The 17,635-nt window shown below is 38.9% G+C and overlaps 1 protein-coding gene across 1 annotated transcript in view; it reads left to right on the top strand.

The window, feature by feature from the left end:
* GLDC (glycine decarboxylase) overlaps positions 1 to 17,635 on the top strand; it is a 95,569-nt gene that overhangs the window by 12,816 nt on the left and 65,118 nt on the right. The window contains exons 3-4 of the mRNA XM_047700955.1: positions 5,214 to 5,349; positions 11,812 to 11,976. Coding sequence (XP_047556911.1) covers positions 5,214 to 5,349; positions 11,812 to 11,976 — 301 coding nt within the window. The remainder of the gene's footprint in view (positions 1 to 5,213; positions 5,350 to 11,811; positions 11,977 to 17,635) is intronic.

Raw genomic sequence — 17,635 nt, 5'->3', positions numbered from 1 at the left:
AATTTGAAGAGTTTCGGTGTCCTTATTCTACATGACACAGAGCTTACAGATTGGTTTACCTTTCTGGAACGGAGAAATTCTGTGATTCACAGACTTTGTGAAACTGTTCTTTGTTGGGGGAGGAAATTTAACACATAAGAGGGAGTAGCATTTATGGATTCGGTAAGTGAGTTTAAGTCAGGCGGTTATGGGGGAGGAGTGGGGTGCTGCAAATGATTAGGTGATGATACGGAAAGGCTGCACATTATGATGGAATTTGTATGCAAATTCCAGGTTCAACTCAGAAAATCAGAAAATGTCCTGACAAGGGCTATCATTCATGGTCTGTTTATCTTGATTGAAACCCTTGACCCCACCCCATGGTTTTCTAAGCAGCTTTGAAGTCAAGGATCTGCAGGTTGGCAAGAAAAATATGCTAAGGCAGTCTCTGTCCTAACATTCTGGCCCCAGCTTTCCCCTTCAGCCTCTGGCAGAAAAAGGCCTTTCTGGGCAAATTCAAATATGATTGTGTTGGTTTTCAGTCCTGATGATTTCCTTGGAGACCTTTTCTGAGTATCTTGCCAAGTACACGAAGGGCAGGGAGTGGGAGGGAGGCTCTGACATTGGTTGAGTGGCTGTTTGGTGCTGGGTGCTGCTGGACTTCCCGGAAAATGCCCTGTGGACCTTTGGCCACTGAAAGGTGTCTGCACTCATATATTTCACAAGGAGGATTTTGTTCCGCTCATAACATTTTAATTGAATTTTTAATTTTTGAATAACATAGGCATATTGTCCAAAATTTAAAAACACAGAAAGATATGTAGGAAAAAGCAAGACTCCTTCAGTCTCCTCCTGTCAGTTTCTTGAGAATCATTCCCAAGATATTCTGTTACTATGTAGCATATGCATATGTATTTATTCTTTTTTTTTAATATAAATGGCAGAATCCTTTATTTTCTCTCCTTGGAAACTTTGACCTAATATTTTAAGATTGCCAAGAAACAAAAACAAAGCATGGGTACATTTTTTCATATAATTGACACAAAAAGTAATCAGAGCGTTATGTGTTAGGGATAATGACTTAAGGGTGGGGAACAATGTGTGTATACATGTGTGTTTCAGTATAGCAGGAACATTGACCATTACAGCCTGCCTGTCTATTCTAACGATATTTTTTTCCAGTTCTGGTCAAAATTCACATACATGGAAAATTAAGACCTGGGCGCATAGTGCATGGAATATTTAATACCTAATTGGCTTGATCCTGTTAGGAAGTATTTGTTTGGTGTAGTGGTCAGTACAAAGCCCCGCTTGGTATTTTAGGTGCTGGTGACAAGGGAGTTGCTATTGGAAAGTCTCTTTTAGAATTAGTAAGGAGAAAGCGTTCATTCTGAATTCTGCGAAGAGGAACAGCATGGAGATCCACCTGCAGATTTCTTAGAGAGTGGTGCCGAGGTCACTGAACTCTGTTCTTGGTACATTAGAACCAGGGCATTATGCAATGCTCAGAGGCAGAGGAATAAACAAGGTCAGAAACAGGCATTTATTCCGTAAGAAAAGAACATATTGCTTGGATTCCTGAAGGACTACTGGAGGACTTTTGTCACTGGGGATGCACGGTAATGCACAGTGACTGACTATAGGCAGGAACTTGGACAGTGATACATTGTTTCCAAGTGTTTCTTTTTTTTTTTTCCAAGTGTTTCTTAATGGACACTCCCTTTCTCTTTCTGTCTCCTTTCCCCCTGGTCAGTTTCAAAGCCATTCATAAGAAAGACAGTTACTGGAATTGGGCCTGTTTACAGGAGGAGGCTGTTTTTGTCAGATTGGATGGAAGAGTGAGAAGAATGTGCACGGCTGTGGGGTTTGCTCTGGAGTAAAATGGGAAGCATTTCAGAAGCATGGCCAAGAACCTACCCTACTCTTGATGACTCAGGAGTGTCCATTACCTTGGTGTACAGATGTCTGCTCATTTGTTTAACTCACTTTGTTCCAAAAGAAGGTAAATAAGAAAAAGTCAAGTTTGAGAAGCAAGGCTTGTTGATCCTATAATGCTTCTGTCCTCACATGGCGTTCTCCTCATATGTGTAGCTCTACAACCAAATTTCCCTTTTCTTATAAGGACAGCAGTCACTGAATTAAGACCAACCCAAATATAGCATGAGTTCATCTTAACTTGATTACATCATTAAAACCCTAATTCCAAATAATATCATGTTCACCAGGGGTTAGGACTTTAACATATCTTTTTAGAGAACACAGTTCAATTCATGGCACTCTTCTGCCCATCTCCCTTCTGGACTAATGTACTAGCTTCTTACAATATCTCCATGTTTCTAGGGTCTCCCCTCTGACCTAGCCACCGTATCAGTAATTATCTTTCTGTAACATAGAAAAGATATTATTCATTACTCTGTTACTCCTAAAGGTTAAACTCTTTTTTTTTTTTTTTTTTTTGAAGATTTATTTATTTATTTATTTGACAGAAAGAGACACAGTGAGAGAGGGAAACACAAGCAGGGGGAGTGGGAAATGGAAAAGCAGGCTTCCCGCCGAGCAGGGAGCCCGATGGGGGACTCAATCCCTGGATTCTGGGATCATGACCTGAGCAAAGGCAGACTTAATGACTGAGCCACCCAGGTGCCCCCACCTAAAGGTTAAACCTTTGATTTGACAGATAAAGCCCTTCACAGACCATTCTCATTTGGGAGGTAGACCTTTTGTCCTCATGACATAATACAGAGCAGGGACCTGTCCTTCTTGCACAGAATTGTGCAATTGAATTGAAGCTGGCCTTGCTGAATTGTGTGCTACCAGGCACTGCTAGTCAATCCCAACTTGTAATAGGTTCTCAATCACCCTCTTGTAAGAAAGCTTTGGGAAGTGAATGGATTTCTTGCATGATTGCTTCTAAGGATGCTGCACTTGCATAACTCCTCAGATATTGGTTTATTGAATTTTCACTTATATTTCCTAAACTTTCAATGGAAAAAGGTAAAATTGTCTATCATAAGGCAGTTGGATGATATTTACTCATGAAACTGATACCTAGAAAACTGTCTTCTCTTTCCTTAACCTAGTCTGGCAAAATGACACATCTCTTGTGAATTTACTTTTTGTGAAAGCATGTGGAGTGGGAGGGTGGGATGGAGGGTAAAAGTGTTTTCATTGAGGATAAAGAAGGATTAATGAGAGCAATAGTCACAGAGTTCAGTAGGATTAAAATAAAGTGAAGCATCCTCTTATCTAGTTTGCCATTTTAGAGACTGCTGTATATAGATTTTTCTCTGACATAGTAACAATAAAATCAGACAATTATAAAATTTAAGTGACTGAATCCCTGAGAAGATCTTAGAGGAGCCAGATATTTGCCCAAGTAGTTAAATTTTTACTGCAATGATGTATCTATAGGCAGAAGGGCAGAAAAAGAACCATGTAAGGTCATTTGTATCTAGAAACTATCTTTTAGTATAAGTGCTATGCCTGAAGCTGGTTTGTACCTGGCCTGGTGGGGAGAGTGTAGAATCTGGAGTCAGACAGACTGGGTTGTAACCATTCAATTTAAAGCCATGTAGCCTTGGGCAAGTGATCCTATACATGCCTCAGATTCCTAAGGTGCAAGAAAAGCATTTGGTATGACTCCTGGCAAAGAGTAATGCTCAGAGGTCAGATTTTGTTGTTACTATATGAATGACCCCAAATAGGGTCTCACCTGCATCCAAGAACTTTTATAATTCTTTCTTAATTATCGAAGTGTCCTAATGGGAATGCTGGTTAAAACTGCATCTTCTATTACAGCTGTTACTTTACAATATTGGGTGAAGGGCTTTTTATAAGTAGCCCTGTAAGTGACACAAAGGAAAAAATGTCAGCGTTAGTAGAGGAGTTTTAGAGAAAAATATAGGTCATGTGTTATTTAAGACTTAATATCAATATTGGTATTATAAGGCAATTTAAAAAGGAAAACAGTATTTTACTAAGAGAAAGCAGAATTTACTTTTTTAAAAAAAATTTAACATATAATGTATTATTTGTTTCAAGGGTACAGTCTTTGAATCATCAGTCTTACATAATCCACAGCACTCATCATAGCACATACCCTCCCTAATGTACATCACCCAGCCCCCCATCCCTCCCACCGTCTTCCACTCCTTAACGGTTTATCTCCCTCTCTGATTTCATCTTGTTTCATTTTCCCTCTCTTCCTCTATGGTCCTCTGTCTTGTTTCTCAAGTTCCTCATATCAGTGAGATCATATAATTATCTTTCTCTGACTGACTTACTTCACTTAGCATAATACCCTAATTCCATCTATGTTGTTGGAAATGACAAGGTTTCATTTATTTGATGGCTGCATAATATTCCTTTGTGTGTGTGTGTGTGTGACTGATACTTTTATATACATTTTGTGTATATATATGTATACACACTACATCTTCTTTATCCATTCATCTGTGGATGGACATCTAGGTTCTCCATAGTTTGGCTATTGCGGACATTGCAGCTATAAACATTGGGGTGCTCGTGCCCCTTTGGTTTACTGCATTTGTATCTTTAGGGTAAATACCCAGTAGTGCAATCACTGGGTCATAGGGTAGCTCTATTTTCAACTTCTTGAGGTACCTCCATACCGTTTTTCAGAGTGGATGCACCAGCTTACATTCCCACCAACAGTATAGGAGGGCTCCCCTGAGAAAGGCGAGGTTTTAAAAAATATTTTATTTATTTAGTTGGGGGTGGGGAGGAAATGAGAGATGGGGAGGGAAAGGGACAAACAGATGCTATGCTGAGCGGAGAGCCCAGCACAGGGCTCAATCTCACAACTCTGAGATCATGACCTGAGCTGAAATCAAGAGTCCAACACTTAACCAACGGAGCCACCGAGGTGTCCCAAGAAAGTAGAAAATGTAAATACCATAGAAATGTAAAGGGAACAGTAGAAACTCAGAATGAGGCAAATATTAAAATTGGGCAAGTCTAACAAAGCCAAAAAAAGAAGAGCCCAAAAAAAACTTATGGGGAACCAAACTGGAGTGGTAATTGAGTGCTGTTTTGGGATTTTTTAAAATTTCTGCATGCACTATGTAGTATTGTTGGGGGATTGATTCTTATATTTTTCATATAACTGTTTTCATATATATATATTCAAAGAAAACAAAGTTCTTACACTATAGTTAGAGTTCTCTTTTGAGATGTTTTTCTGCTTATAATATTTCTCTCTTTTTTGTAATCAGGTGAAAATGAAATCCTTACAACTCTGCATGCCATTTCCAGCAAAAACAAGATCTGGAGATCGTATATGGGCATGGGCTATTATAACTGCTCCGTGCCACAGACGATTTTGCGGAATTTACTGGAGAATGCAGGATGGTAATGTATTACTAGATTGAAAACAGGAGTACTGTGTTTTGATCTGCGTGAGTTTCCCCATTTCCCCACACAAGCTTGTTTTTTCCCCATTTCCCCACACAAGTTGGTTTCTGTGTGTTTGAGTCTGTGAGGAGTTGATGTTGTGTTGGCCATCAATACACACCGTCCTCATCTGCTGCCTCAAGTTCACAACTGCAGTTCTGAGGCACAAAGCATTTGTCTAGGCTAGGGCAGAGGTTAGCCTGGATGGATGAGAAGCACAGCACCTTTGTATCTTTTTCTGCTTTTGAATAGCAAAGCAGTCCTGGTTCATCAGAGTGCTTTGTCCTGGATTAAGTCGCTCATGTCCCATCATTAGAGGAGCCAGATTTATTGGCCTAATCACTCCCGCCTCCTGGCCAGAGCTTTTAGTTTCAATATGCTCCATTTCTTCATTAGTAGGAGAACAGGAAAGAACCATCAAAGAACTAGGTGCTTTTTGTTTTTGTTTTGTTTTTTTGCTTTTAGTGTGTGTGCGAATAATTTGCACTGCTGAGGTTTCTTTTCCACTGTGGTATTGACAAAAGTTTGCATGGTTGAACTCCAAGTTTGATTTCAAAAGCAAATGGCCCGTCTTTCCCCTTACAAAATAAGCCTCAAAAGTGCATGAATGAGCTGCAGCATTTTAGCTCTCTGTATACTGGTCAGAGCCCTTCACTCTTGGTGGCCATAGAGAATATTCACCATATTGATTCCTTGCTGTGAGTGGATGTGTTAATTTACTTTAGGAGCTGCCAGCATTTTGAGAGGGAAACAATGTTGCTTTGCTTTTTCAGTCTTGGTTTTTGGGCAGATTTTAAATGTTGTTCCTTTCCATTCACTGAAAGTTGATTTGAATCTCAGAGGGTAATATTGTACTTCACCAGCACTGATAGAGAGGGCTGTGCACATGAGGGTGAGGAGATTTCACAGCATCACCCTTCTGAATGGTTTCCATAGAGACAGAACCAACAAATTCCGGTGACGTGAGGTGAAAATAAATGGACAACATAGCTTCAAAAGAATACAAACATTTTTGCTCTTACAAGAAAATTTACATCAGGTCCAGAATTTTATTTTATGGGGTCCACTGTTAAAACAAATCTTTCACGGCTGGTAACATCAGTAACTAATAGAAAAAGACTTATATTTTCCTTGTGGCTGGCTATTTCTGTTCTGAGTAACTTTGGCGCTGGGATTAAAAGGAGAGAATCTCATGAATGTTTGTCCAACTGCACTACCTCCTCCTTTCTCAATCCCACAAGAATGTCACAGCCCAAAATCATAGAAAATACTGATTATTTTGGGATAAATGTTAATGCCATGTTAAATATATCAAGCATCTTGTTTGAGCCAGATAAAATGCTTTCTTGGATGTGCAGATGCTTTAAAAATATATTAAAATACATCTAGAAACAGAAATGAATTGAGTTAGTCAGTTGAAATAAAGAAAATGTAGGGATGCCAGGCTGGCTCTGTCGGTAGAGGATGAGACTTTTGATCTCAGTGTGGGGCCTTTGAGCCCCATGCTGGGTGTAGAGATTATTTAAAAATAAAATCTTTAAACAAAAGAAGAAATAGAAAATGTAGGTCACAGACACCCCATCTTAATCACCACATTTTGCCTAATTGAGTCAGCAAAACCTTTGTATAGATGACAGCAGGTCCATGTTAGCATTTTTCTCCTGAAATGAGGGTTAATTATTAGTGTCCTTGGGCCTCAGACTTACTGTCCTGAGTTTTTTAATAGAGGCTTGTTAAGACCTTTAATACCTGTTATTATAGTCGTCCAGAAAATGTGTAGACTAAAAGAAGCTCACAAATAAAAAGAAGTGGGATCATATATTTATTTTTGCAAGAAAACAATTATAAAACTCTCTACCTTTAGCTGGACTAATTACCTTCAGTCTAAGTTTGGGCTTATTAGAGTGTTGAGCAAGACGAGAAAAGCTGGCAAGAGAAGAAAATATTAAATCTCAAAGTCTGTTATCAAACAAACAGTGTGTCTCAGGTATGGAGGACTGTACTTGGGATGGCTGGGGTTTTTTCCTGCAGGTAAACGGGGAGCCATCTCCATTTAAAAAGGGAAGTCAAATACTACACACTTCTGCACAACAGATCTTCAGTAAGTTCCTCTTTTAAGCACAGCATTAGGGCAGTAAGATAACAAAGGGCAAGTTGTGGATATGGGGCATTGGAAGGAAGATTAATGGGAATTGATCATAATTTGGGCTCAAAAAAACTGCAGTTTCTACCTTGAGAACTGGCACAACACCTTTGAAGGAATAAGAATATTCAGGAAGAGAAACTAGTGTATTTGGGGATCTAGTTGGAGGAAGAATAGGCAATGTGAAGCTGACTAAGATGTGATAAAGTTTCAGAAAAAAACCTTTCCAAATAGGAATACTTAATAATATCTGAGCAGAATTGTGAGTAAATCCTCTTAAAGATCAAAATAATGGAAAAAAAAACCTTTTTAAGACAACTAATATTTGGGCAGGATTTTACCATTTCCAAATGCTTTATATATATTAACCTCCTTTGAATGCTAAGAACATAATGATATAGGTGACGTTATCTTCATTGATCACCAAGAGAAATTGGGAGAGAGAGATTTGGTTACTTGTCCCAATTCACAGGTAGTACGTTAAAGAATTAAGGTTGAAACCCAGGGCTTCTTAATACTAGTATCATGATAATGCAGGGAAATGTGTGAATCACTATAGTACTAAATAGAGTACAGAAGAGTATGATCTTTCTGGAGAGGAACATGGCGATATGTACTGAGAACCTTAAAATTAATTATCATATATAGTTCAAAATTCTACTTCTAGCAATTTATCTGAAGGAAATAAGACAGAGGGTACTTAATTTGAGGGTACTTAAATAAATTATGGTAAATAAGATGATTTAATGCTATATAACAGTTAAAATTATGTCATTGAACAATATTAAAGTTATTAGAAATTGTTCATTGGATACTGTTAACATATAAAATGGCATAAAACTTCACACAGAGCATAATCTTATTTTAAGTATAAATATGATTATGGTGTAGAAAGAGTAAATTAATTAGCTTGATTATGATAATCATCTGCCAAAATATGTATATCAAATCATTATATTATATATTTTATTTTTTCTTATTTTATTTTATTAAGTAGGCTCCACACCCAGTGTGGGTCTTGAACTTACCACCCTGAAATTAGGAGTCGGACCTTCTACTGACTGAGCCAGCCAGGTGCCCCTGTACACTTTAAATATATACTGTTTTCTTGATTATCTCAATAAAGCTGGAGAAAAAAGAATTCTAAAGAAAAGTCACAAATAAAGAGGGGGCAGATACTACAACAGAAAAATGGGCAACATACTTGAGTGTGCCTGTCATAAAAGAGAAAAAAAACATTGAAAAGAAATGCATTTGAATGGTAACTGTTGTTATCTTGGGAGTTTTCAGATAATGGGTGATTTTATTTTCTCATCTGAATTTTCCAAATTTTTATAATAAAAAGGTGTAAGATAATCAGAAAAAAGGTCAAATTTACAAAAATGGGATCATGGTATTTGACACTTGTTCTTTTTAAATACATATATCAGGAGCATCTTCATGTCAGGAATTATTGTTTTATGGATTATTTTTAATAAATGTGTAGTATTATGTATGCATAATTCTCTTTTCAGTGAACACTTAATTTTGTTGGTTTTTTTGTTGTTGTTGTTATTACTTCTTTTTCAATATTCAGTGCTGTGATGAATTCTTTGGAATATTGCTGTCTCTATTCTTGTTGTATATGCTGTGTCCATGGGTATTCCTAATCTTTCCCATTTATTGGATGGACCAGTTAATTTATGTATGCTCATGTGTGTGCCTGAACAAGTTTGTGTGTCTATCTATATGTAAAATAATGACTCTGAATAAAATGAAAGTTCCAGATAGCCAGGCAATCTAAGCATGTCTTTGTGGTGGCAGGCCATGCTGTGTGTGAAAGTCTTATCGGATGTGAGGTCACAATTGCTTCTTGTCTGTGCCTTTTGTGTGACCCCTTTTCTACTCAGATTCCTTTTCTACTTTGTCTACAACATGTATTGTGTGCCTCATTCATTCCAGTTCACCACCCACTTAGAATTTGGCAAACTGATTTACAGTTGCTAAGCCAGGCTGTTCAAGGAGTTAACTGGAGCAAAAATGTACTCTGCTATACACCTACACACATACACACACACACAACTATGCCAGTTAAAAGTTTAAAATTATTTCAAACTCCTGACGTTGGACTGCTTGGTTAGGCAAGTTCCCCCACCCACTCCCCCTCAAACATAAGAAGTATTGGTTTCAAAGCCTTCAGAAAGGAAAGAAAAAGGATGGAAATATCCTGCACATGATTACCAGAGCAAGACAGAAAGGGATAGGGCTTGAAAAAAAAATTTTTTTTTCCTAATACTTTTCTGGCTTAGGAGAACAAAAATAATAGAATTATAAAACAATGTCAATCACATGTGGGAGCATGGATGCCGATCTGACCCACTTTGGTGGTAGAGTGAATGGATTCTGGGTGAAAAGATAGCAACTGTGTCACGAGTCCTCAGTCACCCTCTATCATATCACCTTGATGAAGTTCTAGAACCTAGGTGAAGTTCGGTGGGCCGAGGTCCGGAGCCGATGACCAAGAAAGAATTCTTGAGACATCTTTGGTGCAAAATGGTGGTTTATTAAAGCACGGGGACAGGACCCGTGGGCAGGAAGAGCTGCTGCCCTGTTATCCTGAGGAGTGGCTGATTATATACACAGGAGTTGGGTCGCTGAGAACAAAGGGGGTGATGTTAGTCTCTAAGGAATTTTGGAAGCAAGGTCTCCAGGACCTTGAGGGGCTAGCTATTGTTGGGAGAAAGGTTAGTTATTACTAGTAGTAAAAGTCTTCTTGTGAGACCCTTTAGATGTATATCAATGGGCCATATGCTTGGGAATGATTCTCGACACTATCTTGGAGATCTAGAGATAAAGTTTCACATTTCTCCTATCAAGTGTCCTGGTTAGTGAGATTTGGGTTTGGAAGAAATTTAACTTTATTTACATTTCCTTCTACCTCAGCCTCCTTCAGTTTTGTTTATGGAGGGGAGGGTGACATTAGGGCTTGAGGAACTGAGTTATTTGCCTCTGGAAATTGTGCTATTAATAAGGTAACTTCTTTGTTTGTAGATCTCTAGGACATTTGTAAACCAAGGGAGACTCCTGTCTTGCAGGATTGTGATCTCTGCAAGTTAACTATTTGTTTCTCGCTTATGGCAGTCAGGGGTGCCTGAGGAATGTCACACACATTACCCAGGGGAGCGGGTGGAGAGGGGGTGCAAGGTGCCAGCTTTTACTTTGTCCTCAGCCAGGCTCCTGTTCCCTCATCAACCTGATTTTATTTTTTTAAGAAAAATTTATCACTCTGAAATGATTTCATTTATTTATTATCTCTTTTTCCCCATGACAGCATATTATTGAGTTCAGGGACTGTTATCCATTTGTTTATGATGTATCATCAGCAGAACATAGCCTAGTTCTTGGTGTTACAGGCCTGTAGTAAAGTTTGTAGGATGAGTGAAATAATGAAAAAAGGATGAAAGTACAAAATGGATTAGCTCAAATACCTAAAGAAATATTTCTGGCTAATAACTAGAGGATACAGGACTAAAACTCTTGCTGTGCTGTCTTCTAACCATTTATATCCTTGAATTTTGATAGCTGCAGAGTTAACTTCTCCAGACTCTTAATAACTGAATAGTCAGGATTCTTAAATAGACCTCTCTTAATTTCCTAGGAGCACATAGAATTTCTACTGCTTAGTATAAAAACAAAGATTCAGCTCAGGTCATGATCCTGGAGTCCCAGGATTGAGTCCTATATCAGGCTCCCTGCTCGACAGGGAGTCTGCTTCTCCCTCTGAAAAGGTCATTCTTTGATGGTCTTCTCCACTCATGCTCTCTCTCTCTCTCTCATTCTCTCTCTCTCTCAAATAAATAAATAAAATCTTAAAAAAAAAAAACACTTTTGAGTATAGATAGTAAATTCTTAGATGCTTTCCTATTGTGGACTGTGATTGAGATAGGCTTTTAGCTAGAAGAAAGATAACAGGAAGTAAAACTTCTGTTTATATTACCGTAGGTAAACTCCCGTGGATTTAAGAACCAGGTTACAATAAAACACAAACATATGATAAGATTATTAATACAGACCTGTAAGATTAAAAAGTAACTTAAAAAATAGAAATGTAAGTACTGAATATGCCCAAACTAAAGATAATATTGTTACTGTGATTTAAGTCTAAGCATCCCTACTAATACACAATTCTCAAAGAAGGCAAACTTAATTCCAGTTACTAAATTCCAAAATGAACACATCTCATGCACTTTTCTGATAGTGAAGTCACAGTTTGGACATGGCCTTTGTGTCTTTCACAGGATCACCCAGTATACTCCATACCAGCCAGAAGTGTCTCAGGGGAGACTGGAGAGTTTACTAAACTACCAGACCATGGTGTGCGACATCACGGGCATGGACATGGCCAACGCATCCCTGCTGGATGAGGCCACAGCAGCTGCAGAGGCAATGCAGCTATGCCACAGGTGAGAGGCCCATGGGCCAAGGGCCATTCTCCAGTCTCTTCAGTTGTGCAGGTAGAGCTGGCCCTATTGGTGTCCAGTGATTCTTTCTCTCTCTGTCTCAGAAACACACACACACACACACACACACACACACACACACACACACACACACACACAGTAGCATTATACCAGTCAGCTGAGAGAACCAAAAAATCTGCAATAGTAGCAGGTTTAGAAAAGTGGCTTTTTAAAGCTGCTATTGTTTACCATTTAACATGAGAAAGCATTTGGCTCTTCTCATCCATTGTGTTGGCTCTGGTCATCCATTGTGTTAAGTTCAGGGATGTTAGGGCAGCTCTGAGATAGTATCAAGCTCCCTTCTCTGTGCCATCTTCAGTGTGAGGCCTTTGTCCTCATGGTCACAAGATGACTGGTGGGGCTTTAACCATGACCTCTGCACCCAGGAAGGAGGAAAGGGGCAAGGGTGCTGCTAGCTAAATAAGGCCTCTTGAAAGAGTTTGTTGGAAACTTGCATTCACAACTTCATGCTTTATTGACAACCCCTACCTATGTGACCTGGGGGAATGCTGCTTTTATTAGATGGGCGCACTGCTGCCCCCTGCGTTCTGGAGTTCTGTTCCTGTTGGTAAAAGGGAGAACAGTTATTGGATAGGAACTGGAGATCTGTATTGTTGAAATACCATTTTCTTTTTTTTTTTTTTTTAATTTTTTTTTTTAAGATTTTATTTTTATTTATTTGACAGACAGAGATCACAAGTAGGCAGAGAGGCAGGCAGAGAGAGAGAGGGGAAAGTAGGCTCGCCACTGAGCAGAGAGCCTGATGCGGGGCTCGATCCCAGAACCCTGGGATCACAACCTGAGCCGAAGGCAGAGGCTTCAACCCACTGAGCCACCCAGGTGCCCCGAAATACCATTTTCTTTCATGAAGCATATTGTTTTAGGTTGTCCTTAAATGTTTTATACCTTGTTTTCTTGTATTTAACAATACATTGTGAGAAGATTTGCTTTAGTCAGCTTTCTAGGACATGGCTTTTATTGACTACCTGGTATTACTCGCGTGAAAGTACCATAATTTATGTAACCTCATCTCTTTTGTTACACATTCACTTTGATACCATCTTTTATTGTTACAGATGCTATTGTTTTACATCTTTAGAATAAATTTTGTCAAAAGTTCTGATTGCGGGGCGCCTGGGAGGCTCAGTGGGTTAAAGCTTCTGCCTTTGGCTCGGGTCATGATCCCAGGGTCCTGGGATCGAGCTCCGCATCAGGCTCTCTGCTTGGCAGGGAGGCTGCTTCCCTTCCTCTCTGCCTACTTGCGATCTCTGTCTGTCAAATAAATAAATAAAATCTTAAAAAAAAAAAAAGTTCTGATTGCATGGAGCACTGGGTGTGGTGCATAAACTGAATCTTGGAACACTGAGAAAATAACTTTTTAAAAGAAACATATAAACATTTTTTTAATTCTGATTTTTTTTTTTTTTAGTTTTAAATAAAAATTTTTTTTAAAGTTCTGATTATTTCCTGAGGATGCGTTTCTAGAAATAGAACTGCTGGGTCATGGTATAGAGTTAACAGTTGCTTTCCAGTTCCTCACCTTCCTTTGTTCTTGGCCTTGTGAGTACTTTTGAACTTACCTTCCTGGTAGAATTCTCCCGTAGATGTCATCTGGTTGGGAAATCTGCCCATATATTCATGGTATGTTTGAAATTTTGTGCCTCTGGCTCTGAACTCTCTTTCTTGGCTTCCAGATAGAGATGGTTAAATTGGTTCTGGTACCAATTCCAATATGTGTGTGGAGGTTTTCCCCATACCAACAAACGATTCTTTGAGAACAGCAGGGTGTCTAAGAATTCCTCTCAATTCTGACACAATCTATCTAGAGATAGCATCGGATTCCAGGGGTTGAGGGTTCAGTCTCACAAGATTGCCCTGCCTCCACCCCTACTCCACCCCACCCCACTTCATACGCTGGTGGCAAGCCCATGTTATTTTCTTTGCTTCTGAGTGCCTGGCTATAAACAAGAAGTTCCCAGGACACCCTCAGTTAATTTGCTAGAGCGACTCACAGAACTCAGAAAAACATTACTTACTCCATCACTGGTTTATTATTAAGGAAAAAACCAGAAATAGCCAAATGGGAGAGATACATAAGGCAAGTTATGTGGGAAAGGTGTGGAGCATCCATGCTCACTCTCAGCGTACACCATTCTCCTCCAGTTGCCACATATTCATTGACCTAAAGTTCTCCAAACACTGTCCATTTGGGTTTTATGAAGGCTTCATTACATAAACAGAATTGATTAAATCATTGGCATTTGGGTATTGATTTGACCTCCAGTCCCTGTTCCTTCTGAGGTCAGGGAGTAGGACTAAAAGTTCCACCCCTCTAATCACATAGTCGGTTCCATTGGCAACCAAACCCCATCCGTGGACATTTTCCAAATTTAATTAACATTAAAAAAGACATTTTTGTGTTCTCCACAGTTAGGAAGTTTGGGGAGCTATGAGCCAAGAACTGTGGATGAAGGCTAAATATAAATGAAAATATGAAATATTTGGTATTCGATATTAAAATTTGGTCATGACCAAATATATATTTCTTATAAATCACAACATTGCAGTAGTGAACCCCAAACAAACTTGCTTAGCAGGTATGGAAAGCTCTGAATTTCCAGCCACAGGTTATTCTGCTTCCCAAGCAGCAGAGGTGGGTTCAGACTCTTTCACCTGATCCTGGGTGGACAGCCAGAAAGAATGCTTCTCTGTTCTCAGCTGTTTACATTTTCATCTTATCTCATCCTTATCCCCCTTCTTGTTGCTGCATCATCTCCCTCTGCCTCTCTTTCTAAGCTTCCATTTCATACTTGAAGAACCTGAGGCCTTTCTGGTTGATGGTTCAGGGGTTCAGTCCTGAACTGATTTGAGTTAATGAGCTACAGCACTGCAAATGCTCGATTTATTTTATCTCTCTTAATTCTCATACCTTCGGGCCTATGTTTAATTTGACTCTTGAAAAGTAGCTTTGTGGTTTTTATCTTTAGAAAAGATAAATAAAATAATAATATTAATAAATAAAAGTTAAAATAGCAGTGTTTTTGTTTCCAAAAACAGATGGCTCTTTTCTCCCAATTTAGATTCACACTGTAAAGAGCATTGTGCTTTGGATAATTAATCTCTTTTGTATCTACCCAACTCTACTTAATCCTCTATTAAATTTATGTTAATTATAAAAATACCTGTTCAGAGTGGAAAAATATGTAAACAGTAGAGAATATAATGAAGTGAACCTGCTGTTTCTCAGTCCTGTTCCACTGAGAAAGCTGTTGTTAACTGGTCAGTGTGTATCTTTCTGGGAAATTAAATGCATAGCACGATGTACATGTTGTGTTCCCCATCCTTTCTACCCAGATGTGCTCATGATACATGCACTGTTATATATACTATTAAAAAAAACAAAATTCAACTGAGCATATCTGAAGCATATCTGAACTGGCTTTATTATTAAACAGTTCACAAATTGGGCAGCATTCTACCTAGCAGGTAGAAAGGCTCCCTGAGGAGTTATACAAATGAAAGATTTTTTTTTTTTATAGGAAGGAGGGTGGGGCAAGAATGTGATAGGCAAGATCACCTTCCCTTAGGGGGAATGACAGGGTGTCTTATTATGCAGATGACCGCTTCTAGCCTTTGGTGGATGGAGAAAGCCCACGTGACAGGTTACCTCCTTTGTGCTTATCAGAAAATTCCTGACTCAGGGTTAAGACTACATTTCTGGAGGAGGTTGAAACTGCAGTTAGCTTAGGTATTAAGCCCTGGTTTGGTGACTGGGCCTGGTGCAAGAAACACCATTTTGGGCCTCTGGTTTTCTTTTTTTTATTTGACAGAGAGACAGTGAGAGATAGAACACAAGCAGGGGGCATGGAAGAGGGAGAAGCAGGCTTACCGCTGAGCAGGGAGCCAGTTGGGGGGTGGGGGGTGGGATCCATCCCATGACCCTGGATCATGACCTGAACCAAAAGCAGATGCCCAAAGACCAAGCCAGGGTGACGCCCCTCCCCTTTTAAAAAAATTTTGGTTTTCTTTTTAACAATCTCCATCAATTTTGTTTCCTGAAATCATGAACATTTAGAAAACTCCCAGGATTTAGGTCCTTTCTAGCTTTAAGGTACTGCCCATGTCTCTTCTCTGAGTTCTTTTCATGAATGAGGACATTTGGTTTAGATAATCTCCAAATGCTTCTTTGGCAGTAAAATTCTCAGATGTTTTTATTTCAACCTTTTATTTCTACTTGTACCCAGTCATTATCCTGTTTTTATTTCTTTTTTTTTAAATTTTTTTAAAAGATTTTATTTATTTATTTGACAGATAGAGATCACAAGTAGACAGAGAGGCAGACAGAGAGAGAGAGAGAGGAGGAAGCAGGCTCCCTGCTGAGCAGAGAGCCCAGTGTGGGGCTTGATCCCAGGTCCTGGGATCTTGACCTGAGCCAAAGGCAGAGGCTTTACCCACTGAGCCACCCAGGCACCCATCTTGTTTTTATTTCTTTTAACTCTTAACATATTTAAAAATTTAAGCCAGTTTAAGATTGATTTTGCTAAATAGGGTTGGAATAGTGTTTAAAAAAAAAAAAACCCAAATTCAACTGAGTAAATTTGAAGATCTAACTGGCTTTATTCAACGAGTCATGCATTAGGCAGCATCCCATCTAGCAAATAGAAAAGAGTGATAAAGGGCTACAGAAAGGGAAAGGTATTTTTTAAAAAATATCTGATGATTTAATTTCTTTTTTCAAATTTTTATTTAAATTCTAGTTAAAGTGTAATATTAGTTTCAGGTATAAAATTTCGTGATTCATCACTTACATAAAATACCCAATACTCATCATAAGTACCCTTCTTAAAATATTTTTTTGTTTTTTTTTTAAAGATTTTATTTATTTATTTGAGAGAGAGAGAGAGAAAATGAGAGAGAGAGAGTATGAGAGAGAAGCAAACTCCCTGCTGAGCAGGGAGCCTGACGTGGGACTTGATCCTGGGACTCCAGGATCATGACCTGAGCCAAAGGCAGTTGCTTAAACAACCGAGCCATCCAGGCACCCAACAAGTACCCTTCTTAATACCCATCATCTCTATTCAGCCCATTACCCACCCGTTGCCTCTCCACAACTCTGTTCTCTGTGGTTAGGAGCCTGTTTCTTGGCTTTCCTCTCTTTTTTTTTTCTCCTACATTCATCTGTTTTGTTTCTTAAATTCCACGTATAAGTGAAATCATATGGTATTTGTCTTTCTCTGATTGACTTATTTGGCATAACACAATACTTCCTAGCTTTATCCACATCGCTGCAAATGGCAAGATTTCATTCTTTCTTTATGACCAAGTAATATCCCATCGTGTGTGTGTGCGTGCGTGTGTGTGTGTATGTGTGTATAATCTTCTTGATCCATTCATCAGGCAATGGACACTTGAGCTGTTTCCATATTTGGCTATTGTTGATAATGTTGCTATAAATACTGGGGTGCATGAATCCTTTCGAACCAGTATTTTTATATCCTTTGGGTAAATACCTAGTAATGCATTTGTTAGATTATAGGGCAATTCTGCTAACTTTTTGAGGAGCCTCCATACTGTTTTCCAGAGTGGCTGTACCAGTTTGCAT

This window comes from Lutra lutra, chromosome 13 (assembly GCF_902655055.1).
Source record: "Lutra lutra chromosome 13, mLutLut1.2, whole genome shotgun sequence".
NCBI classification, from domain to species: Eukaryota; Metazoa; Chordata; class Mammalia; order Carnivora; family Mustelidae; genus Lutra; species Lutra lutra.
The sequence above is the reverse complement of the archived record's forward strand: the minus strand, read 5'-3'. Positions and strand labels throughout refer to the sequence as shown.